The sequence below is a fragment of the Procambarus clarkii genome, chromosome 38 (assembly GCF_040958095.1).
Source record: "Procambarus clarkii isolate CNS0578487 chromosome 38, FALCON_Pclarkii_2.0, whole genome shotgun sequence".
Taxonomy (NCBI): domain Eukaryota; kingdom Metazoa; phylum Arthropoda; class Malacostraca; order Decapoda; family Cambaridae; genus Procambarus; species Procambarus clarkii.
In genome coordinates, this window is record NC_091187.1 from 40,774,152 (window position 1) to 40,801,683 (window position 27,532).

General features: G+C 43.4%; 1 protein-coding gene across 1 annotated transcript in view; it reads right to left on the bottom strand.

Moving 5' to 3' along the window:
* LOC123756332 (uncharacterized) overlaps window positions 1–27,532 on the bottom strand; it is a 128,499-nt gene that overhangs the window by 40,722 nt on the left and 60,245 nt on the right. Inside the window, exon 3 of the mRNA XM_069337537.1 lies at window positions 6,782–7,483. Within this exon, the coding sequence (XP_069193638.1) occupies window positions 6,782–7,483 (702 nt within the window). The remainder of the gene's footprint in view (window positions 1–6,781; window positions 7,484–27,532) is intronic.

Genomic DNA, 27,532 nt, shown 5'->3' on the forward strand with positions numbered 1-27,532 from the left:
TATTAACAATATCTTTCAGGACCCTTTCCTCCGTTTTATGAGCTGTGGAAAAGAAGTTCCTGTAAAATAGTCTAATAGGGGGTAATAATGGATATGTGTATGGAAATGTCAAGACGCACAAGCCTGGAAACCCACTTCGGCCAATCATTAGCCAGATACCCACACCCACGTACAGACTGGCGAAGCGACTCAACGGCCTGCTGACTCCTTATGTTCCTTGCGCCTTCAGCCTGAAGTCTCCAAAGGAATTTGTGGACTTACTGCGGGGCACACGGGCCACAGGGATAAGAGCCTCGTTGGACGTAGAATCGCTGTTTACCAACGTACCTGTGGACGAGACAATCGGAATGATAGCCGACAGAGTGTATCGTGATCCAGCCTGTACTCCTCTTGACATGCCAGAAAGTATTCTGAGGAAACTACTCCAAGCTTGTACTAAAGAGGCACCCTTCTTGAGCCCGGATGGGCACATGTATAAGCAAGTAGATGGGGTCGCCATGGGTTCTCCCCTAGGTGTCCTGTTTGCAAACTTCTACATGGGTACCATCGAGCAAAAAGTCTTAGTCGACATGAACTTGAAACCGGCCATATACTGCAGGTATGTTGACGACATTTTTACACAGGTACCTGATGTCAGACATCTGCAGGAGCTGAAGGAGGCATTTGAGCAGAGTTCCGTACTGTGTTTCACTTACGAGATGGAAAAGGATGGGAAGCTGCCTTTTCTAGATGTAACAGTCATGGAAAAGGGCGGAGGTTTCCACACTGCAGTCTACACTAAGGAAACAAACATAGGAATGTGCCTAAATGCCAACAGCGACTGCCCCGACAGGTACAAGAGGAGTGTTGTTAACGCATACGTCGACCGTGCTCTCAGCCACAGCTCAGAATGGAAGCAAGTCGACGAAGAACTCTGTAGGGTAAGGCAGGTTCTAGTCAATAACGGCTTCTCCAATGGTTTCATCGAAGACATCATAAGAAGGAAAGTGAAAAGCCATGCAACCTCTGAAGAGACAACTAACACAACACCTATACCCCCTATTAGACTATTTTACAGGAACTTCTTTTCCACAGCTCATAAAACGGAGGAAAGGGTCCTGAAAGATATTGTTAATAGAAACGTTATTCCTACAGACAAAAATCAGAGGATACAACTGACGATTTACTATAAAACCAGAAAAACGGCCAGCCTACTCATGAGAAACTCTCCAGACACAAAACAGAACGCTTTAAAAGAGACTAACGTCGTCTATGCCTTCAAATGCCCACTTGGGGACTGTAAGCTCCAAAAAACCCAGTATATAGGCAAGACAACAACATCTCTTTCTAGGAGTTTAACGATGCATAAGCAACAGGGCTCCATTAAGGAACATATAATCTCTTCCCACAACCAAACCATTGCCAGAGAAATCCTAGTAAACAACACAGAAATCATCGATAGATACAGTGATAGCAGGCGGCTTGATGTCTGCGAGGCTCTACACATCAAGAAGTCAACACCAGCAATCAACAGCCAATTAATGCACAACTTTATTCTACCCACCTCAAGACTCTGCTCCAATATAGAAGCATCAAGAAATATGGACCAATAGGCTTTCTACAAATCACTTCCATTCAATACCCATTGTTTCGTGTTCTGTCTTGTGTTTAGGAATTTAATACCCTATTAATACCACCTCACCCCATCCACCTCACTCAAATGTAGATATAAACAAATCGAAGATGTGTAAGTTTTATTCAGTTGTGTATGTGTAAGCTAAAGTCTTTGAAAATGTAATAAGTTTTACGAAACGCGCTCAAGTGTCGCGTCAGACTAGAAATAAAAATGAATTTTGGAGAATTGATTTTTGAATTACCACCAACAGTGAAAAGAAACGTACGAAAGATCGAGAAAATTCGTGTTAGAATTATTAATCCTACTTTTTCGGTCATATTTAATAATATATGTCTATAGGAAAGACTGCTACCAAAATATACTAATACCTGTATATATATATATGTCGTACCTAGTAGCCAGAACGCACTTCTCAGCCTACTATGCAAGGCCCGATTTGCCTAATGAGCCAAGTTTTCCTGAATTCTTATATTTTCTCTAATTTTTTTCTTATGAAATGATAAAGCTACCCATTTCATTATGTATGAGGTCAATTTTTTTTTATTGGAGTTAAAATTAACATAGATATATGATCGAACTTAACCAACCCTACCTAACCTAACCTTACCTATCTTTATAGGTTAGGTTAGGTAGCCGAAAAAGTTAGGTTAGGTTAGGTTAGGTAGGTTAGGTTGTCGAGAAAACATTAATTCATGAAAACTTGGCTTATTAGGCAAATCGGGCCTTGCATAGTAGGCTGAGAAGTGCGTTCTGGCTACTAGGTACGACATATATATATATATATATATATATATATATATATATATATATATATATATATATATATATATATATATATATATATATATATATATATATATATATATATATGTTGTCAACACCAGACTCATGTCTCCTGCCTGGTGTTGTCAGTCTGGGGACTGACCTGTCCCCAGGAAATAGTCCTGGGGACCATTCAGGCTTGTTTGCATTTGTTTGCATATATATATATATATATATATATATATATATATATATATATATATATATATATATATATATATATATATATATCACTGACCTAAAGAGTCACTGACCTAAAGAGAATGCTGGACAGGATTGACAAGATTGATGCCCATGATGCTCTCTTTCTCCTCACAAGATGCCTGTCTCTCCCTAAGTTGACCTACTTTCTGAGATGTTCTCCATCCTACAGCAGCCCTAAGTTAAATGTGTATGACACCCTTCTGAGGTCCATGCTGGTGAAAGTCCTGAACCTGCCATTGGACGACTCTCAGTGGGAGCAAGCAACCCTTCCTGTAAGACTCGGCGGCCTTGGTGTCCGCACAGCCTCCCAAATTGCTCTACCAGCCTTCCTTTCCTCCTCTCATGCATCGCACGACCTCGTCAGAGATATTTTACCTGTAACCCTGAGAGATTCAGCAGGAATACACGATCCTGCTTTCACTGAATGTTCAAATCAGTGGGATGTTCTTGCAGCCCCAGCAACCATTATAGAGCCAACAAAACAACACAAACAGTCCGGCTGGGACCACCCTCTAGTGGAAAAAGCAGCTGATGCCATGCTCAGCTTCGCAACATCAGACAAGGAGAAAGCCCGCCTCAGAACAGTGCGTGCCCCCCCATGCAGGAGACTTCCTCCTGGCAGTACCCATGTCAGCAATGGGCACGCGCCTAGATCCAGAATCCCTTCGTCTAGCAGTGGCCCTCCGCCTTGGTGCCCCAATTCACACTGAATACAAGTGTATTTGCAACAGGGTGGAAGCAGACCAATATGGACTGCATGGGTTGCATTGCGGAAGCACAAAGGGCTGGCATGCAAGACACAATGAGGTCAATGACATCATCAAGAGAAGCCTCGTCTCAGCTAGGTGCCCAGCGGATAGAGAACCTCGCATCCTAGGGGTCCAAAACCCGGACTTCCACGCACTTCGCCCTGATGGCATCACCATATACTCATGGCAGGAGGGTAGACAGTTGGTGTGGGACTACACATGTGTATCCACCCTGGCTGACACCTATGTACACTTCGGAGGTGATCAAGCAGGTGGGGCGGTCAACCACAGGGAAACAGCAAAATCACTCAAGTACAGGCGACTGGAAGGTCAATACCTCTTTGTTCCCATAGCGTCTGAGACGCATGGCCCCTGGGGCAAGAGTGCCTTGGGATTTCTCAAGGAATTGGGTTCCAAGCTCATTGACGTCACCAGAGACCCAAGGGCTTCCAGTTTTTTGTTTCAGCGTCTCAGTGTGGCAATCCAGAGGGGAAATGTTTGCTGCGTCCTCGGTTCCTGTCCAGAAGCGGAGGAGCTTCAAGAGATCCATAACCTTTAGGCATTTGTCTTGTATGTTTTGTAACCTTTAAATACACAATAAAGGAAAAAAAAAGGGGGAAGGGGGTGGTAGGAGAAAAGCACACAGAAACTGTATTACAGGGGGACCTACATTCCCTCCAATGCGTTATGTGTGGTTTCCTCCGAGGCTATGGGTCCCCCTTCTTCCAGCCAGAGGTGGTACTCCCTTCCCTATATATATATATATATATATATATATATATATATATATATATATATATATATATATATATATATATATATATATATATGTCGTACCTAATAGCCAGAACGCACTTCTCAGCCTACTATTCAAGGCCCGATTTGCCTAATAAGCCAAGTTTTCATGAATTAATGTTTTTTCGTCTACCTAACCGACCTAACCTAACCTAACCTAGCTTTTTTTGGCTACCTAACCTAACCTTACCTATAAATATAGGTTAGGTTAGGTTAGGTAGGGTTGGTTAGGTTCGGTCATATATCTACGTTAATTTTAACTCCAATAAAAAAAAATTGACCTCATACATAGAGAAAAGGGTTGCTTTATCATTTCATAAGAAAAAAATTATAGTAAATATATTAATTCAGGAAAACTTGGCTTATTAGGCAAATCGGGCCTTGAATAGTAGGCTGAGAAGTGAGTTCTGGCTACTAGGTACGACATATATATATATATATATATATATATATATATATATATATAAATATATATAAATATATATATATATATATATATATATATATATATATATATATATATATATATATATATATATATATACATACATACATATCCTAAATATAGATAGGGGCAACCAACCAAAGGCAGACCCACCCCACCAGACAGGTAAACAAAAACAAAAGAAAAAACCCTGCAAGAGGACAACGTACCCAGGCGGAGCAGAGCCGACCCCTATAATAGGTGATAACTAGCTGTCGGAAAATCCGACACCAATTAATAATATTATACAGGCAGATAATATTGCTGTGTTGTATAAACAAGTTAACCCATAGAAAATGTAACTTGTAGTGGAATTTCCGTCTATAGAAAACGGGATATCATTACCACATACTATTATAAATTCACCACCTATTATGGTGGGAATTATTCTTAAATACATTAGTCTTTGGACTTTACCATCATAAAAACATCTCATATAAATTAACTTAATTATCAGAATTAAAATAGAGTAAATGTGACCCTTCTATCACTCACTGTCATCTGGACAATGTAGGCGAGTAGCGTCAGTGAGGAGGGAGTGGTTAGCCATTGTTATTGTACTTAGACCAGAGGCATGGGAGCAATTCGGCTCCTGTTAATTTTACTTGGACGAAGTGTTATGGAAACCAAAGGTGTACCATCATCAACACGCTGTCAACAAATACAAGTTAAGTGTTCTGCCGAAACCCATTTATCTATCATTTGTGGCCATTAATGTCATTAGATAGGGTGATCCGGTTAGAATACGAGATCGCCTCATACTAAAGGTAATTAAGCCTTGGTCTTTATGGTTCCTTGTACAGTGTTTTCTCTGATATAGCTGTCATATATTAGGATTCTGGCTTCATAGCTAGCGCCCTTTTGACAGGTCAAGACGAGGAAGCATGCTTTGTGTACCAGTTACTGGGTGATGGAAGCTACCTCAAAGAGGATAATTTGGCGTCTACATCCTGGTTATATCTGGTGGACTAAGGCCTGCTGTACAAATAAGATAAGGAACCTCTTCAATGTATGTAGTCTAATACTGTAGTTTGATTGGCTGCATATATATAAATTCAATATAACCCCCCCCTAATGTGTAGAGGATCGATTTGTGAGATTATTGTAGAAATACGGTCCACTTATCATCATACCAATTGCTATCGAAGTATATAAATTCTATATAAATTCATATACATTAAATAAATATAAATCTCACAGGTCGGTTCCCACACTAGCTGTGCAGTACCCTGCGCTACCAGTGACGAAAACTACCTCCTACCCTGAGACAAACAAGGGAAACAAAAACCCTGGTTGACTCCAAGGGCAGCCAAGTACCGAGCAGTAAAAGACACAGCGGAGGTAGATCCCAAGGTGATATGTGGAAGGTGGCCCCAAGCCCCAAGGGCAGTACTGTACTTATAGAGCACCTAGGGAAGGCGACCCTGGGCACATGCAGCTCAAGTACTGAAAAATATTCCTCCCGGCTAACACACCACCCGCAGAGACAGACCATGCCACAAGGCACAGAAACTGAAACAAATCTAGGAGCCAGAGACACAAGACCTCGCCATTATCACATCAGCCAAGAACTGAAGGGTGGATTGCTGGCGTGAGGGTTTGGGACTCCCCCTTCCCCCTCCTGGGGAGGGGTGTTGGGCAGACGGTGGCGTGGCAATGTGATGACGTCATGCTCATTTGCTAATTTTTGTTTGGGGAGCACGAAAATTTTTGTCTGTCCACTCGTTCGGCTTTCAATAGCAACATTTTCACCGGAATAGGGCTTTGTTTTGGGACGCCTACCTTTCTGAGTGCCCGACCTGGTCGATGGCAGAATGCTCCCAACCACACGGGGGTTTCTATAGGCCATTGCTCCTCGTGCCACTCTAAGGGGGCCAGGTTCTGGCTCGTGGTCCCCGGTAGGTAAAAACTCCATGCACATTGACTGATTCAAGAAAGCTAATATATCCATATCAGCCTGGATGGCTCCAGGGAACCAACGAGGTTTCCCTCAGAAAGTTTCCTATATATAAAGTCAACACTCATCTTGATGTGTCTCCATGTCAAAAGTGTTTATATAGAGGCAATACTACACATAGTTGGGTGAGAACAATGTGACCTTCAGCAGCGTACCTTCACTGAGGTGTGGACAGTCTTGACATCTGGGAAGAGTGTCTGGCACTTCTGGAGCCAATCTTCTACCTTCATGCTGCACTCATCAGCTGTGTCTATGGTTGTGCCAACCTCCTGTGGGGTGTTGACTGTGTCGAGGCTCCCCAACATGGCCTGCAGCTGAGTCTTCCCTTCCTCTCCTTGTGTTGTCATATCCACCACACTGGTATCCTCCAGTTCCAAGAGCTTCATTGCTGACTTGTTCTGCTCTACCAGAGCATAGAGTCTGTCCTGGAGCTGGAGGTGGTGAGTCTTCCAGTCCCCCAGCTCTCCCCGGTACTCCCCCAGCTGGGACAGTACCTCTTCACAGCTAGTAATGAGGCTGCTGATGCTGCTCTTCTGCTCCTGCACCAGGGAACGTAACGTCTTACTGATGCCTCTGGCGGGACCTTCATAAGGTTTTGCTGGCACTACTTCCTCAGTTGTTAGCTGGATATTTTTGAGTTTCCTAACTAAAGCCTCCACAGCATAGCTAATTGGGAACTGGGTAGCAGCTGTGGCAGCGTGCTCGGCACGGCAGTTGGGGCAGGACAGCTGATCATTCTTGATAGCATTGTCAATACACTGGGAGCAGAATGTGTGGCCACACGGCAGATTGCGAGGCCGTAGCTGATTGTCATCATAATCGTTATAACACACTGAACATTCCTCTGGCTTGTTATCCTGTGGAAAGAATATTTGGTTAAGCTATATGTATTATTACAGTACAGTGTCACCTCGAAAAAAAGTAATATTACAGTACAGGTACTTTATTTACTAATAGTAATTACATAATATTTACATACATTTTTTGTATTAGCTATTCTAGAGCAGAGTTAATATTACTGACAGATTAACATATCCACAGAATGGCCAATATTTTTTATAAATATATCCCGGAGTATAGAATAATATTTTTAGGTAACATATGGCAGCAGTAGGGCTGCTTGTAAGCCGTACCCGAGATTACAGACTAACAAAACCCGTCCTTACTTTCTTACGAATAATGGAAGGAAATGTATGTATCGTATGTGATAATGGAGGAAAGATCAAGTATTCTTAGTTTAAGTTGGTCTTAGTCCCTCGAAAGGGAAGGCAACGAAGGGAGCGCAAGTCCCTCAAGATGCTCAAAAAGTAATGGGAGTACTTAAGCGAATTTTTTTTGTGGGAGATTCCCAGGTGAGGTATTTGGCTAGAACGTTTTGTGCCAGGGATAGGGGGAACAAGTTAAGGGTTTGCTATTCGGGAGCAGGAGTTGGTGATTCATTCATTCATTGTTAACAACATGAATGATATTATGGCTGGAAATGGGAACAATCAGTGTATCAGTGCCGGTGAAAATGTTCTAGGACGAGTTAGGAGTGAGACACTGATATAGAGGTCTAAGACAGCCATAGAATTAGTTAGGAGCAAGGGAGGAATCCCGGTCATATGTGGCATTCTTCCAAGAAAGGGAGTTGGAGATGATTAGTTGATGAGAGCACTTGGTGTCAATTGCTGACTGGACAAATATTACAAATGAAATGCAATATCATTCATAGATAACTGGGAACACTTCAATGGAAGAAGTGACATGTATGCTCAGGACGGAGTGCATCTATCTAGGGCTGGGGTGGTTGCTGTTGCCAACTCATTGGAACCTGTGGTTGGAGGGATTTGTTTGGGTTTAAACTGTAACTGGATAGTGATATAGAAATTGATATGGAGAAAGGAGGAAGTAAAAGTATGTGTTAGTAGAGAAAGCAAATTGGCTAAATAAACAGGGAAAGAGAAACGCCTCAAAATAACAATACACTTAAGGTATATTACACGAATAGTAGGAGTCTAAGAAACAAAATAAACAATTCAAAAGCTCGTCTGCACAGAAAAAAATTCTATTATTGCACTTACCGAAACATTGATGAAAGTAGAAAATAGAGAACTATTAGCTGAATATCAAATAAACAGATTTAAACTATTTCACACAGATAGATATATTAGACGAGGAAGGTGGAGTAGCCATATATGTTGGGGAAAATTTGAAATGTAGTCTCAAAGAGGGAATCAAAACTGAGCCACATACAGAAACTATTTGGTTAGAATTAAAGGAAAAAGCTAAAAATCTTATAATAGGAGTTATATAAAATCCACCAAACTTAGACAGGATGGAAGCAAAGCATCTATGGGATGAAATATCTAGAGCATCTAGGTCAAGCAGTATTTGTGTCATGAGTGACTTTAATTTTAGTTGAATAAACTGGATTAACAGAACTGGGGAATAATGAAGCAGAAGATTTTCTAAAATTAATTGATGATTACTTTCTTAATCATCACATTAAGGAACCAACATGGGAAAATAATATTTTAAACTTAGTGTTAACAGGGAAACACAAATTAATGAAATTGAAATAGGGAACAGAGATCATAAAGAAATCAGATTTAGCGTAGAATGGAATAGATTTATATGAGAAAATTCTGTTAAGGTGCCAGATTTTCAAAAAGCTGATTTTAATGGTCAAAGAATTTTTTTGGGTGAAATGGAGTGGAAAGTCCTGGGCATGGGGAGTGGGCTGATCTTGGTGCGAGACGAGAACCCAGCAATTGGTGATGTAAAGAGGGATTTCAATGTGTATTCAAAATTTAACTTATCTAAAAAAATTCTAAACAAAGCACAGGAACGTAGTATGCCATACAAATTGAATAGATCGAATTCTAATGACCTGAAATGGATAACAAAGGATCTGAAGAACCTTATATGTAGAAAGAGAGCTTGGTACAAAAGGATTAGAAATGGGGAATTCAGTTTAGAACAAGAATTCATCTAACTGGTTAGAAATGTTAAAAAAACAGCATTGAATGTAATGAAACACCATTTTCTGAGTGAGTCCCTTCGACTCCCCAGAGCTATCGAGGCTGATAAAGACATCCCTAACCTTTGGCATCAGTCAGTGTGGATGGAGTTCTAGGCTTACCGGGGACCACAAGCCCTCTCAGAGAGGCACGAGGAGCAATGGCCTATAGAAATGCACATGTGATTTGGAGCATTCTATATCTGCCATCGACAGGGACAGGCACCCTGAAAGGTAAGCGTCTCAAAACAAACCCATATTCTGGTTAAAACAACAAAAATAGCCAAACAAGTGGACAGAACTCCCCAAATGAAAACGAGCAATCAAGCATGATGTCACACGAGCTGTGCAGCATGTCTGCGCAGCTCCACCCTCCCCGGGAGGGGGGGGGGTGGAACTGTCCAACTTAGGCTAGCTGTCAAAACATGCGAAAAAACGCCAACCAAGGGGAGGGGGGGTTTGACGGGGAGCCTCCGGGGGTTAACCCAGAAAATGGCGTTTCATTACATTCAACGGTGGTTTTCTGGGGGAAACCCCTTCGGCTCCCTGGAACTACTTAACCAAAGATAAAAACTAGAGGAACTTACTCGGGAGTCGATCAATACTCACATCTCAACACGAAATCGAGACAATAGGCTGCAACCACCGACCCAAAGCGACACAGGCCCGACTAGGCCCAGGAACATTCATGAGGTAGCATGCAGCCAGGACCCTGTTTGACCGCCAAAAAACCCATGCCCGATTGTCAGCCCAAGAAATGTTACCGAAGATGGCAGCAAGAGCAGCAAACTTACGAACGTCATGGGCACGGAGATAGACCACAAACTAGGTGGACCGAATAACCCTGCGGAAAACCTGAGAGACCCAAACCCGGGAACAGGGAAGAATGGAAACCGGAGCAATCCAAAGCGCGTCCCCGGCCACTGAGGCTGTGGCATGCAAATAACGGCAGAGCTCTGCAACCGCACGCAACACATGATAAACCCCGGCCTGACCAAAGTTAATTGATGATCTCTGTCAGAAAAGAAGGAGACTGCTGCAAGCAAACAACCTAACACAAAGGACCAAAGGAGTAGAAACCCCTGCGCCGGAGGAGGGCATGAAGCTCCCCCGTCCTGACCCCCAGAGGCCAATGCTAATAAGAAAAGAGCCTCGGAAAAACAATCCAGAACTGAAGGGGTCACAAGAAACTGAGAAGAGAGGAGAAAGCCCCAAATCAAAGGACCAGGACGGCTCAAGCGGCACATGAACAGGCCGGAGGTGAACCACGCCAGAGACAGCTCATGAATTGGTGCAGAAGGAACACTAAAACCAAAGCAAACCGGAGCAGCTCCACCAGTGCCGCACAAGACAAGGTGACAGTATGTGGTAAGATGACAGTCCTGAACCGCCACAAAAGAAGGATAAGACTACACCAAAAAAAACGCAGCCTACCTATGAAGGGACAAAAAGAAAAGGGAAGGACCACCAAAAAAAACATACCGCCGCCGAGACGAAGCACACAGGTGGGACACCATCAACAAAGCCACCTGAACACCAACAGATGGTGAGAGACTCGAGACAGAAGTACCAGATTGGAAGACTCGAGGCGGAAACCGAACCAGCCCCATCACAGATCGGACCTAGCATGGGAAGAGGCGGAGCTGCGGGAAAACCCCGGATGCGAACACTGAGCAAGCAGCGCCGGAAATCAAGGCAAGCAAGGAACCAGATGGAACGTCTGCCATACAGAAAATTCCCGAATACTAGCGAGCTTCTCAGGAGATCGGAGACGCCGTGGTCCCGTCGCGAAACTCGTGAGAAGTGTCATCTTGAAATGAGGAACGTGTCAACTGGTGGGTTACGCCAGGAAACCAGGAACTCAACCCGGCGAGCCGGGAAAGAACCAACTCGGGTGAGCAGACATGCCCCTTCCAGGGGGAAACCCTCCAGGACCCCTGAAGGACCAACAAGTTCGACAACAGATAACAACATGAAGCCGCTAGCAGAAAAACGCCGAACCACAGACGCTGCAAACAGCAAGAACTAAATTGCGACGAAAACCTAAGAGTCAGGGCCCAAGTCGAGGTCAACGAGAAAGTAAGCACCACGACCCGAAATGCAAGACGCGATGCAAAAAATAGGGACACCGAATCCCGCAGGAGCAATGCAACCAGCCCCGGCAAGGCAGAACGACGCACGCAAAGCCATGTATGAGGAGAACTAACCAGGACATGAACAGCACGAAAACAAAAACATGCCGTCCAGAATGAAACACAAAGAAAAGGCCAGAGCCAGGGCCGTAAACCTAGCACCTCCTGACCCAATGAAAAGACACTGTAGGGGCAGGAGAGGACAAACGGAATCTACATCCACCTGCATATAGGGTAACCCAGAAGCTGGTAATTGCATACAAGGAGAAGATGAAAGAACACAGGATCATATCTGAGCACGCAAACTGTGCAAAATCAGGGAACTGAACATGGACATAGTAGTCCAACCTAGCACAAACATTAGTATAGCCAATATGCACATACTAAAAAACACAATGTGTAGTATAGAGATAGGAAATGATCTTAAAGACAGTCCAAGCACCAACAGCCAGGGACAAGAGAGTAGAAGCAATATGAGGCACAAAGAAGACTGAGGGAGCAAATGGGAATGTCATGAACTGGACCTACTACTACACACACACACACACACACAGAATCCAATGGATATGGAAGGGCTCACCCAGGAACTGCACGACGGTCAATGAACGAGTGTCCAGAGAGCATGGTGGGAGTCACAGAAGGAGCGGCCAGAGGCAAGAAAAGACCCAGGCACTGAAAGACTAAAGAAATAACTCGAAAGACGAGCTGTGCCCCACCGTGTAATGAATAACAATATAGATTAACATAAAAAGGACACGGTAAGAAGCACGCAATGGCCCATACAAAATGCCACAAACAATACCCAACACTCCGTGAACCGCGAACCAGCACCTGGCCAAAAGTGTTGCCAGATCGTATAAGCTCACCTGTAGAGTGTATGCACTATCGTGTCATGACACAGCATAGCCTTATAATATTCCAGGAGCATCGCTAGTGGAATACAGCCCGAGTTGTATGTGCAGGAGGAGAAGACGAGGAGTAGAGGTGGATGCGGAGTCATACACCCGTATGCAGAGAAAAGAACTAGGTGTCCTCCCCAAATACATATTCTAGAACACCCCCAGTATCTATTGGGCTCTGACTGGAGAGATAAGAGGAGTGAGAGCGGCGAAGTACCCGAGAGAAAAGGACGCGGAACACCAACACTTGTGTACACTGTCCATAAAGAAAACAAACACCTGCGGCACATGCGCAGGACACATGAGGTCTGAACCACACAGTTTCCTGGCTACCCACCTGGTAGGGGAGGGTGCCAACTAGATACATTTAACGATTATTATCAATGCCGAGACAGAGCACGGAGAGAAGATGTAAGTATAAATAATTAGATATAGTATCAAAAACCAAGAAGGAGCACTGAAGAGGACCAACGAGTCCTATAAAGAACTGGAGATAAGCCTCACCGGAAGCTGCCAGACGTTCCAATAATATGGGAAGTATCGAAGACCTTCCTGAACCTTCGAGATCCTAGAGAAGCAAAGAAAATCATGAAGGCTCATATGGGCCTAGCAATATCCGAGACCAATGGTCATGCAGGATCCTGATACGAGGAGAACAAGACTGTGACATGATGGAGAATACATGTCCAAGTTAAGAAGGGTGAGAGTGTGGCGAAAAGTACCCACCGGCAGTACGGAACCGACTGACACAAAGAGACATGGAACCGAACTCGGGGAGGGGCTGACACCCAAAAAACTCGTACGCAGAGGGGGAAAAGGAAAACCCTACTCTCCGTAATGGCAAGCCCCTGCTCAGAGGGTTGGAAAACCCCAGCAGGGTCCATTGAGGCCCAAAACTCCCAAGGCAACTCCTCCCCAACCCTAGGAACCTTCACATCAGGCCCCGGGAGCGAGTCATCCACCAAAGCCCCGTCCTCACAAGAAAATGCCGGAACAGCCAGAAAAGCAGAATGAGAGGGGGCCCATTGGTCAGACCCCGGTGCTACAGCTGGAGGAACTGACTCGAATACCTCCATCGACTCCCTGGAAGGGGCAACCTCCGACACTGCCCGAGTATCAGAAACCTCTAAACCCTGCCTCAACTACGAAGCCCTCAGACGCTTCGGCGCAGGAAGCAAGGGGTGGGGGGGAGACAGAATGAACCACAGCAGGGGCTGAACAAGGGGGTGTGGACTGAATCAAGGTCGAAGCGACCAGTAACCCCAAGTCCTGGTAACTATAAGTAAAACGGGGCATCCGGGGAAGCAACTAACGAAGCATGCAACACCTGACCCCCCCCTGTGCCTGAAGAAAATCATCATCAGAGTGGGTGAATTGAGTCACAAACAAGCAACAGTGCTCACAGGACTTAGGGTCGAAGGTGTCACTAACCCAACAGGCAGCATGACGGAGGCAAACACAATGAGCGTATGAGCGTTGCCCTGAGACAAGGGGGACAGAGCAACCGTCAAACGTGCACAAAGTGAGAGGAGTCCCAGGGTCACATCCATCGGACCCATGCACCTCCTTGGGAACTCCCGGGTCCCTTACACTGGTATCGCTAAGGGTAAGCCCAGGCGGGGTACTGCTAACCGGCACCTAACAAGTCTACCAAACAAACTGCAAAAGCTGAACAACCGGGACGTATCCACGTATGGGGGCGAAGCAAGGGGTACCACCAGACACAAGAAGTCAACACCCTAACTAACAGGGGCTAGGGACACAAAGGCAGACCCCCTACCAGGCTAAAACACAAAAAAGAAAAACCCTGCAAAAGGATAACATACCTAAGAGGAACAGAGCCGGCTGCTGTAATAGGTGAAAATTAGCTGCGCAGTACCCCGCACCCCACCAGTGCAAAAAACTACCACTTACCCCAAGGTAAACAATAGAGGAAAACCCTCAACACTTGGGGTGGTCAATTACCAAGCAGCAAAAGACCATAGAAGTAGACCCTAATGTGACTTGTAACCCCAAACCCCAAGGGCAGTACTTACAGGGCACTCAAGGAAGGTAACTCTAATCACATGCAGCCCGAGTACCTGTGAATATTACTCCCAGCTCACAATCCACAGTAAGAGCAGTACTGAACACCAAGCACAGCACAGCAAGAGAATCCAGAGCTGGAGCCACCCGACCGTGCCACTATCTGCTTGATACCTGGTTGATGGGGTTCTGGGAGTTCTTCTACTCCCCAAGCCCGGCCCGAGGCCAGGCTCGACTTGTGAGAGTATGGTCCACAAGGCTGTTGCTTGGAGCGGCCCACAGGCCTACATACCCACCACAGCCCGGCTGATCTGGAATTTCTCTTAGAAAACAGTCCAGTTTTCTCTTGAAGATGTCCACGATTGTTCCGGCAATATTTCTTATGGTCGCTGGGAGGACGTTGAACAACCGCGGACCTCTGAACTTCATAGTGTTCTCTGATTGTGCCTATGGCACCTCTGTTCTTCACTGGTTCAATCTTGCATTTTCTTCCATATCGTTCACTTTAGTACATTGTTATTTTACTGTGTAGATTTGGGACCTGTCCCTCCAGTATTTTCCATGTGTAAATTATTTGGTATTTCTCTCGTCTCCTTTCTACAGAGTACATTTGGAGAGCTTTGAGACGATCCCAATAATTTATCTCGTTTATGCGTGCCGTATATGTTCTCTGTATTCCCTCTATTTCAGCAATCTCTCCTGCTCAGAAGGGGTAAGTGAGTACTGAGCAGTACTCGAGACGGGACAACACAAGTGACTTGAAGAGTACAACCATTGTGATGGGATCCCTGGATTTGAAAGTTCTCGTAATCCATCCTATCATTTTTCTGGCTGACGCAATATTTGCTTGGTTATGCTCCCTAAACGTTAGATCGTCGGACATCATTATTCCCAAATCCTTGACATGCTGTTTTTCTACTATGGGAAGATTCGATTGTGTTTTGTACCCTGTATTATGTTTCAGATCCTCATTTTTGCCGTACCTGAGTACCTGAAATTTATCATTGTTAAACATCATGTTATTTTCTGCTGCCCAATCGAAAACTTTGTTGACATCTGCTTGTAATTTTTCAATGTCTTCAGCAGAGGTAATTTTCATGCTGATTTTTGTGTCATCTGCGAAGGATGACACGAAGCTGTGACATGTATTTTTGTCTATATCTGATATGAGAATAATGAACAGTAGCGGTGCAAGGACTGTACCTCGAGGTACAGAGCTTTTAACTTTGCTTGGACTCGATTTTATTTGATTGACTGTTACTCTTTGTGTTCTGTTCGACAGGAAATTGAGTATCCAGCGTCCTACTTTTCCAGTTATTTCCTTTGACCTCATTTTGTGTGCTATCACCCCATGATCACATTTGTCGAACGCCTTTGCAAAGTCTCTGTATACAACATCTGCATTTTGCTTTTCTTCTAGAGCTTCTGTGATTTTGTCATAGTGGTTGAGTAACTGTGACAGACAGGATCTTCCTGTTCTAAATCCATGTTGTCCTGGGTTGTGCAACTCATTGTTTTCCATAAAACTAGAAATTTGATTCCTAATCACTCTTTCAAGCACTTTTATTATGTGTGATGTTAGTGCAACTGGCCTATAATTTTTTGCCAAGGCTTTACTCCCCCCCTTGTGCAAAGGAGCTATATTTGCAGATTTAAGTGCTGCTGGTATCTCCCCTGTATCTAGGCTCTTTCTCCATATTACGCTGAGTGCTCGTGCTACTGGTACTTTACATTCCTTTATGAATATATCATGGCGTGGTATCGGTGAACGGTTCTGGTTTCCTGCCTCAGGTAGAAGAGGAGGTCGATGATGATGACCTCTGGTGGGTTGCGTATCGAGACCAATGCCATCTAGGTTGTGGCTTCAATTTACAATGTGAATTTCCCGGTGAAAGGGTGTTATCCTAGGGCCACCTAGTATACTGTCTGTCTAGCTAATGACGTTTTATCTTCACAGAGGTGACAAGGGCGGCGATGGCGTCGTGGAGGGCAGTTCACCTTGGGCAGGACTAAGTGGTCGCCGTCGGTAAGAGCAGCATGTTAGCTGCTGATGTATGCAGTGTTGAATGGCCTGACATACCCGGGATTGGCCAGAAAGAGTTACGAGACGACAGTGGTGCGTCTGTTGAGAAGTGCTGCTAGTGAGCGACTAGAGACTTCTGCCAGGGTGCTAGCTACCCCTGTATGTGACAATTTGAGATCCCTGTCAGTGTGTTGCTGAAACCCTCTGCCAGTGTGTATCTGGAGAGTGGAGGTGGGGTATTGGCACATCATGAAGATACGTTGTCTATGGACTGGCCTCATTGTGAAGGTGAACTCGCCAGTCGTTTGCTATTAGGGATGGACGAAGTGTACCTGGTGTCACGGTAATCTCTCTAGGAAGAGATTCGGCCTGCTCCATTATCACCTATTCTATCATACCATGTCTATATATTCAAGAACTGCAGCCACAAGAGCAACAACAACACCTCTCAAAACGTCTAGACAGAGTACCACCAGTCTACCTCCCCCCATGGCCCGTCACCCTTCTCGCACTTGGTGGCTGGGAGCTCACACCACCGGCCGAAACAAGCAGTTAAAGTGAGCCGGTTCCTAGTTATCGACGATACCAGCACCATCTGGATGGCCGTCGTTATATATAAGTAAAAGCCAGCCACCACCACGATTCAGATTACTCTTGAGTGGTCTACTGAAAAGATCTGTTGGCATATCTCGGTGTGGTAACAGGTTTATGCAGTCTAGCTCATAGTATTTTAGCACCATATTTTATTTGCACATTAACTTAACATAAATTTGATTGTTCATATTGTTTGTTTTGCACATGTTGTATTAGAGCCAAGCCTGGATATTATTTTTTGTTTTGTAATTTGTCATTTTTATTAAGTAAAATATTTTTAAATGTTTTTTCTGTCTTATCCTACAGTTACCTCAGTGAAGACAAATACCAGTCTTAATTTTTTTTTTGCTTTTTGTTTGTTATGTGACTGGCATTCTATCTGCCCTACAGAGACTACACTAACATCCATTTTTCTCGTCATACTGGAAAATGGTTTCGCCAGGATTCCATGAACACTGCTGATGAATTGTCCTGAGTGAAAGAGACACTATTGTAAATACGTGTAGTAATACTTTATTATAATATATATATATTGGTGAAGGTACAGTATTAATATATTGGTGAAGGTGTAAGTGTGTATTGTTCATCCACTCCCCCCCCCACCTTTATTCTTTGCACTACTACTTACCACAGCCAGTACTTGAATGCTTATCACCAACTTGAGGTTGGATATAGATGAAGAGGTTATAACAGCAAGAACCCGGTTACTGGCACAAAGTGGCCGTAACATTAAATGTTCGTAATAATGCAAATTGGACACTGGGATTCATTAATCGAAGCGTTAGTAACAAGACACCTGGTGTGGTTCTTCAGCTATATCTTGCTCTGGTTAGGGCTCCATTTAGATTATGCAGTTCAGTTTTGGTCGCCGTACTATAGAATGGATATAAATTCACTTGAACGTGTCCAGCGTAAGATGACAAAGTTAATCCTCCAAATTAGAAACCTGTCGTATGAAGGAAGATTAATAAAGCGTAAATTGCATTCACTGGAAAGGTGAAGAGTTTGGGGTGACATGATAGAGGCTTACAAGTGGATGAATGGACATAATAATGGAGATATTAATAGGGTATTAAAAGTATCAACATAAGACAGAACACAAAACAGTGGGGTATAAATTGCATAAGTTTAGATTTAGGAAAGACCTGGGTGAATACTGATTTGGTAATAGGGTTGTTGATTTGTGGAGCCAATTACCGCGTAATGTGGTGGAGGTGGGGTCACCTTGTTTGTTTCAAATGTGGGTTGGACATGTATATGATTGGGATTGGGTTGTTTTAAATAAAAGATACCTCGTATGGGCCAATAGGCCTTCTGTAGTTACCTTTATTCGTATGTTCTTAAGTTGTACAATAAATGCACTGTGGGTTAAATCTTTACATGTGGGTTTTACTGAACAACTCCTGATTATTTTACACTTATTAACTATGGGAACACACGATTACGTTACAAAATTGTTGAGATTGAGTGATACTCTTCACCAAACATAAACATGAGGGATGAATTGACTATTGGTCCCACACAAATCTTTCTTTAATGTCTACCAGGCGGGGTTTTGCTGCCCCAGCAACACGCTGCGACAAGCGGCAGCGTATCATGCAGCCAGAGGACAATGACGACAGTGTTCCCTCTACATCAGGTGTTCGTGGTAGGCCTACGATACGCAGAACAGCCTCATCTCCTTCCATACCTACACACAGCTCAAGCACAAGACGACGGAGCCGTGTTTTTGGTGCTCGTGGAGGTGTTGGCGCCAAAACCAAACCCACAGGTTTGCTTGTGTGGGAGGATTGTGACACATTACTCCCACAAATACCAACTTTGGAAGGTACCGATATTGGAATGACATCATTATTCCGTATACAGGTGACGATATGACTGAAATAGACTATTTCCTGGCATATTTCGATAATGAATTCATGACCCATCTTGTGACTGAGACAGATGCGCTCACAGCCTCAAAAACGCCGGCATTTTACCTGCCTCTCACCTGACACAATGGAAGGACTCCACAATTGACGAAATGTACGTGTTTCTCGCAGTGAACATGATGATGAAATACGACGAAACACGTCATCCAGGATTATTGGAGCAAAGGCTGCCTTGTTCCATCCCCAGTGTTCAACAGATACATGTCACGTGATAGGTTCCTGCTGATTCTCAGGTGCCTGCACTTTGAAAATAATGCAAATGAGGAAAGACACGACAGACTTTAGAAGGTGCGGAAAGTTTTCAGTGACATGAGAGGCAAGTTCTGTGACTATTTTGTACCAGGACAGAATGTAATGATTGATGAATCGGTTGTACTCTTCAAGGGGCGACTTGCGTTCAAGCAGTACATCCCATCAAAGCGGTACTGATTTGGACTAAAGTTTTTCATGCTATGCGACTGTGAAACTGGTATCGTCATGTACATGATTCTGTATTCAGGTGCAGACGTCGACATACCAGTTCAAGATCCACACGGGTTCTCCGGCAGTGTTGTAAAAACCCTCATGGAACCGTTGCTGAACAAATGGCATATCCTGTTCACCGACAACTACTATACCAGCCCCCTGTTGACCAGATACCTCCTTGCCCACAACACTGGCGTATGTGGCACTGTGAAGGCCCACAGGAGGGAAATGCCAGTGTTTGGCATAGGTATTTCAGTGAGTGATTGCCGGTTGCGCAAGTGTGACAATACGTTATTAGTGCGGTGGAGGGACAGACGTGAGGTGAACATTCTGACAACAATTCACACCAGTGCCATGTTGGACAGTGGCAAAGTCCACTTTCAAGTGCGCTTCCCAATATATAAACCTGATTGTGACATAGACTACAACGTGAACATGTCCCTATCTTGAGATCTTGAGGTTATCTTGAGATGATTTCGGGGCTTAGTGTCCCTGCGGCCCGGTCCTCGACCAGGCCTCCACCCCCAGGAAGCAGCCCGCGACAGCTGACTAACTTCCAGGTACCTATTTACTGCTAGATAACAGGGGCATCAGGGTGAAAGAAACTCGGCCCATAGTTTCTCGCCGGATTATGTGTCCAGTGTATTGTCCGCTCAGCCACCGGCTCCTGTGGATAAATGTGGCGTGATGTTCGGTGCCGTCGAGTGCGTGCGAAGTCTGTGAAGTGGACGAAAAAGTTCTTTTTCCAGCTCATTGATGTTGCAGTGCTCAACTGTTCAACATGTATCTAATAAAGTCAGGCAAGAGACCACCAATACGAACATTCAGTGTTGTTGTAGTGTCACAACTGCTCGTCAAGTATGGGAGGGAGGGTTGTGTTGCACCGCGAGGGGTGCCAGCAACAATGCCACAAGCAGTGACAGACAGACTGAGGGGTAACGAGATGTTCGGTGTTCACATGCTTGAGTATATTCCAGGCTCAGCATCACGGGAAAAGTGTAAACATGCCTGTGTTGCATGCAGGAACACTCACGAAGAGAACAAAGATGCCTCAGCACCTGGTGCGTTAAGTGCAAAGTTGCACTATGCCCCATCAGTTGTTTCACAGCATATCACACTCTCGCAGAGTACTGAGTGTGTTGATGGTGAATGTATATAGTGTGTGATACTGTAGTGTGTAAATATTTTGTAAATATACATATATGAGCAACAGCCGGTGGCTGAACGGACAGAACACTGGACGCATGATCCTGTGGTCCCGAGTTCGATCCCGGGCACCGGCGAGAAACAATGGGCAGAGCTTCTTTCACCCTGATGCTCCTGTTACCTAGCAGTAAATACGTACCTGGGAGTTAGTCAGCTGTCACAGGCTGCTTCCTGGGGGTGGAGGCCTGGTCGAGGGCTGGACCGTGGGGACACTAAGCCCCGAAATCATCTCAAGATAACCTCAAGATATGATACATTGGAAATATGTGCAAGATATGTGAACACATTTGTGATGCATGTAACACAGTGTCTTCAGACAGTACAGATGTTCTACTGCCATAATATTGTGTAAGTGTTCATTATACATAGGATTGGCAAGAAAAAACAAAACAAGTGTATTTGGAACTGTGCACAAAAAATGAATAAAAATATATATGTGGCAACTCGTGCATCTTGAGCCTGGTCTGCCTGTTTTGTAAATCCCTTCAGGGATGATTTTATGAGTTGTGACCATGTAGACCCCACTTATGTTTGTCTTGACCCTCAACAGGCTGTTGGCACCTGTCTCTGGACACTCAAAAAGGTGACACCCCCAGGGTCAACACTTGCAGCAGAGGAGCTCCAGCATATTTCAACAATCCTAAGTATTGTAGTACAGGTTGATGGTAGTGAGTGGTGTCCCAGAGAACATAAAGGTATAGTGTTTTTGAAAAATAGGTGAGATAACAGGAATGTGCCAAGGGAAGTGAAAAATCAGATGAGAAAAAGTTGCCCTAGTGTTTCCAGTGCAGAGAAGAACATTCAAGATGGCCGCCGGCAAGAGGAAAACAAAACAGAGCTTGATTTTGAGGGATTCAATGAAGAAAGCATTAATATTAGCAGTCTACATAACAAGTTGGTCAAATTAGATACTATAGTGAACTCTTATGTAGAAATAATTAGTAAATTGAAAGAAAGTAATGACCATTTGAATAGCAAAGTTTTATGTCTTGAGGGTTTTGTGAAAGACTTGCGCAAGGATAAGAATCAATTGGAAACAAATTGCAAAGCCATGGAAGAAGAAAATAAACTCTTAAAAATAGCTTTGGAAGAAGTTAAAGTAAATTTAAACATAAATGACTACAATAGGTTAGGTAAGGAAATTCAACAGGAGAAACAGCTTTTGTCAACACAGATGGAGGAAGTTACACAGGGAATAGAACAGTGCAAGAAAGATATGCAACTCACTTATGCACAAGTGGCCAAGGAGAAGGAAAGAATTGAAGAAGCAGTAAAGGAAGTCAAACACTGCAGCAACCAAGATAAAACAAACATTCGGCTGGAAGTGAGAAAGGAATTGGCATCTAACCCGAAGTTGGTGCAAAACACAGTTGATCGGAGTAAGTCCCTGATAATTTTTGGTTGCAAAGAAAAGAAGATAACATCTAGGTCAGAAAGAGCTGTAGAAGAAGCGAAAGTAGTAGATAAAATTGTTGGCCTCGTGGAAGGTCTTACAACCATAGAGAATGTGTGCGACTACAGGAGAATAAGCAGGTACGTAAAAGGGAAAGATCGACCTTTTGAGGATCACCCTAAACGGTACCAAACAGATGGAAGAAGTACTAAGGAATGCTAGAAAATTACAAAATGATGAGGATGGGAAAGTGTGGTCGTTAAGACGAGATCTTTCAAAAGAGGACAGAGAGAAGCTGAAACTGAACCTCGCTGAGGCAAAACGTTTAAATGAGAGCAGGAATGAAGAAGAAATCAATTCTTTTTTCTACAAAGTGATAGGGGTAGGCAGGCCAGTAAAGTGGTACATAAAGGCAAACCAACAAAATCAATAGAGAGAGGGGGAACAAGTTCCTGAAGATTGCATACACCAACATAGATGGAGTAAGATCAAAGATACTGGAGTTAAGTGATATAATACAGCTGCAGACACCAGACATTGTTGCACTCACGGAGACAAAACTTGAAGATGTTATTTTAAATGAGGTCATATTCCCAAGGGGTTACTCAATTTGGAGACGGGACAGAAAAATCAGGAAAGGCGGTGGCGTTACTGTGCTGGTGAAAGAACACCTAAAGGTGAAGGAAATAATGACTGCCAATCCACAAGAAGTTGACATAATAGCACTAGAGATCTGCCATGAGGATGATAAACTAATGATCATAAATGCATATAGTCCACCGCCAAGCAGCACATGGTCAAAGGAGGAGCTAGATAGTAAACGAGAAGGTCTTATAACAATAATGAGAGAGATTATAGCGAGAACGGATAACGATAGATCACGACTGTTGATAGTCGGTGACTTCAACTTGAAATCCATAGACTGGGAAGCATATGAAGCTAAAACAGAAGATTTTTGGACCTGTAGATTTGTAGACCTCATCCTGGAAACATTCTTGTATCAACATGTTAAACAAGCTACGAGGATGAGGGAAGGGGACGTTCCCTCCATGCTAGATTTGATATTTACCAGGAAGGAGGAAGAAATATTTGACATTCAGTACCTTCCTCCCTTGGGTAAAAGTGACCATGTCTTTTTGGGAATAAAGTACGCAATGCATTATAATCTGGAAGAAAATAAGGAGGTTGAAGCAGTTGAAAAACCTGACTTCAGGAGAGGACATTATGGCGACCTCAAAATTTTTTTAGTGAGTATAATTGGACAGACGTGATGCTAGGCAAGGAAGTGAATGAGATGTATGTCAAGTTTTGTGAAATATATGATAAAGGCACAAATTTTTTTATACCAAAACAGAGATGCAGAACTAGGAAACAGGATTGGTTCAATAGAAATTGCGAGAGGGCCAGAGACCAAAAGACACAAAAATGGAATCAATACAGGAAGAGGCCAAACCCCCAAACATACCAGCGATACAAAGATGCGAGAAACAACTACACGGCAGTGAGGAGAGAGGCAGAAAGAAATTTTGAAAAAGGGATTGCAGACAAATGTAAAACAGAACCTATAATTCTATTAAATTAATATTAATTAATTAATATTCTATAAAACTATTCTATAAATTCATAAACAACAAATTGCAGATAAAGGATAATATTCAGAGGTTGAAAATGGGAAATAGATTCACGGAAAATGAAAAGGAAATGTGTGAAACATTAAACAAAAAGTTCCAAAGTGTGTTTGTACAAGATGAAATCTTTAGGGGAACCAGACAATAAGAATTCCAGAGAACAACATAGAGCACATAGAGGTGTCTAGAGACGAAGTGGAAAAAATGCTCAAGGAGCTAAATAAGAACAAAGCAGTTGGTCCAGATGGAGTTTCACCATGGGTTCTGAGAGAATGTGCACCTGAGCTCAGCATTCCACTTTAACTGATTTTTCAGGCATCCCTGTTTACAGGAGTTGTACCTGATGTGTGGAAAAAGGCTAACATAGTTTCAATCTACAAAAGTGGAAACAGGGAAGACCCCCTTAATTATAGACCTGTATCATTGACAAGTGTAATAGTCAAAATATTGGAAAAAATAATTAAAACTAAATGGGTAGAACACCTGGAGGAAAACGATATAATATCAGACAGACAGTATGGTTTTCGATCTGGAAGATCCTGTGTAACGAACTTGCTCAGTTTTTATGATCGAGCCACAGAGATTTTACAGGAAAGAGATGGTTGGGTTGACTGCATCTATCTGGACCTAAAAAATGCTTTCGACAAAGTTCCCCATAAGAGGATGTTCTGGAAACTGGAACATATTGGAGGAGTGACAGGTAAGCTTCTAACATGGATGAAAAATTTCCTAACTGACAGAAAAATGAGGGCCGTAATCAGAGGCAAGGTATCGGATTGGAGGAATGTTACGAGTGGTGTTCAGAGTTCACTCTGTGGGAGTAACTCCCACAGAGTTCAGTTCTTGCACCAGTGATGTTTATTGTCTACATAAACGATCTACCAGTGGGAATACAGAATTACATGAACATGTTTGCTGATGATGCTAAGATAATGGGGAAGATAAGAAACCTAGATGATTGTCATGCCCTTCAAGAAGACCTGGACAAAATAAGTATATGGAGCAACACTTGGCAAATGGAATTTAATGTGAATAAATGTCATGTTATGGAATGTGGAATAGGAGAACATAGACCTCACACAACCTATAAATTATGTGAGAAATCTTTAAAGAATTCTGACAAAGAAAGGGATCTAGGGGTGGTTCTAGATAAAAAAAAACTCACCTGAAGACCACATTAAGAACATTGTGCGAGGAGCCTATGCTACACTTTCTAACTTCAGAATTGCTTTTAAGTACATGGATGGAGAAATACTAAAGAAATTGTTCACAACTTTTATTAGACCAAAGCTAGAATATGCAGCAGTTGTGTGGTGCCCATATCTTAAGAAGCTCATCAACAAACTGGAAAAGGTGCAACGACATGCCACTAAGTGGCTCCCAGAACTGAAGGACAAGAGCTACGAGGAGGGGTTAGAGGCATTAAATATGCAAAAACTAGAAGGTAGAAGAAAAAGAGGTGATATGATCACTACGTTCAAAATAGTAACAGGAATCGATAAAATTGATAGGGAAGAATTCCTGAGACTTGGAACTTCAAGAACAAGAGGTCATAGATTTAAACTAACGAAACAAAGCTGCCGGAGAAATATACGAAAATTCACTTTTGTAAACCGAGTGGTAGACGGTTGGAACAAGTTAAGTGAGAAGGTGGTGGAGGCCAAAACCGTCAGTGGTTTCAAAGCATTATATGACAAAGAGTGCTGGGGAGACGGGACACCACGAGCGTAGCTCTCATCCTGTAACTACACTTAGGTAATTACACTTAGGTAATTACATCATAGTGTGGAGGGCCTGCAACCGACCAACATGCGGAACACCCAACGGATCGCCCCCGGACAGCCACACACTGTTCTGTTCGGACAGAACAGACCACGGAGGGAGGTGGAGGAGAGGTAGGGCTAGTCTTTGTAAAAAGATGAACATACACCAAGAAGAGGAAGCCAGTAAGAAGCAGCACGAAGAGGAAAGAAATGAGGAATAATGGTCCTGCACCTCAAAGAAACAAAAAAAGGTACAGGGTAAAGTACGGCCTTTAGTTTTAAAGTTACCATGGAATACTGGGTGTCAAGTACCCAGGAGTCTCCCTCTTGAGTTCCCTTATGGTTGTCAAGTGACCATCATAGTCGTTAGTGTGTCTCGACTTGGGTTTTCCCTTGTAGACCACGGGTACAGTCAAATCAAGAAGGAGATATGTGTCAACAGTGTGGCATCTTGTTGTGACAGTATGTCACCTGAGTGACAGCCAGGTTTTGGCTCAAGTTACTCAAACTAACAGATGTCAGTAACCTAAGGTATGATCCAGAAGGGTTCTACCAGTTGCAGCCACGTCTACGCCTGCAATCCAAGAGCTTAAGTCTACAGCATGCATACCTCCCTCATATTCCCCTCCGTTGGTCTGGTGAGTCTTGACAGGTCAAGCGGGACAGTTCTGGAAGTTACCCAGAAGGTGTGATGCTTGTTGTAAGTTGCAGTGTCTCCTGCTGTGTCGAACAAGTAGAGCAATCACCACTTGTGTCTTTAGTTAAAGGATACATTGTTTGTTTCATTTAACTAGCTAGTAGCCCCACTTGAATGGTTACATTTTGTCTGAAGTACTAAGAAAAATTTACGTAAATTCTTCAAATTTACATGAATTTTTCTTTTCTCCCTGTCCCCCCAGGAAGGGGAATTATGTAAAAGAGAGACCCTTGTGTAGGGAGAAATAGCAGTGTTAAATGTTGAAAACCAGTCTGGTACTTTTACTCCTGCAGATATACAGAGCATCATCTTAGCAGGTAATCTCCTAAAAACCAATGTAACAAAACTAATAAAACATTAAAAAAACAGATTCAATGCAAGAAAATATAGAGAAACAACAGTGTTAAATGTAGAAAAACAGCCTGGAACCCGCCAAACACACACCGAAACTACGATGTTGGTACAACGTTCGAACAAGTTTTAACACCTAACAAGTTATACAACCAGTATAGCACGTTGTAACAACGTTCTAATACGTCACAAACACGTTAAGCCAAGATGTGACAACTTTATTACAAGTTGTAACAAGCGGAAAATAGAGACAGTTACGATTTGTGTTTCCAGGGAACATTATAGGACATATAAATGAACTATTGGGAAATGTGTATGACATGTACAGGGATGAGGCATTACTGGAACTGGGCAGGAAGCACATGGGTAAGGCCTCCTTCATTCACTTGGGAGAGGGAGGCAGTGAGGATAAGATCAATATCTTGGATGGTCTCCCACAAATACGATAAGTGCAGCAATATAGATGTTTATAGCGGTGCTCCCCTTCTTGTATAAGTTAGAGATAGGAATTTGTAGAAATAAAGATTTTAGAACCCTGTGTGTAGGGCGAGTAGTGTGTTGTTAATTCAGATACCTGTGTTCAGCTGTGTGTCATATGGGGTTATCCACATTTACTGTGTACATCCATCTGTGTATTGTGGTCAGAGTAGTGTATTGTTAAAACCCATGACCTTTGTAGTGACCCAAGAGGAGTGGAAGGGAGAAATGACCTTAAGTCCCAGTTTGTAGAGGCCTATTCCGTTGTGTAGTCCCTTGAGCCAGTGGTCTCCTGAGGTGTGTATTGGTGGAAAGGAATCT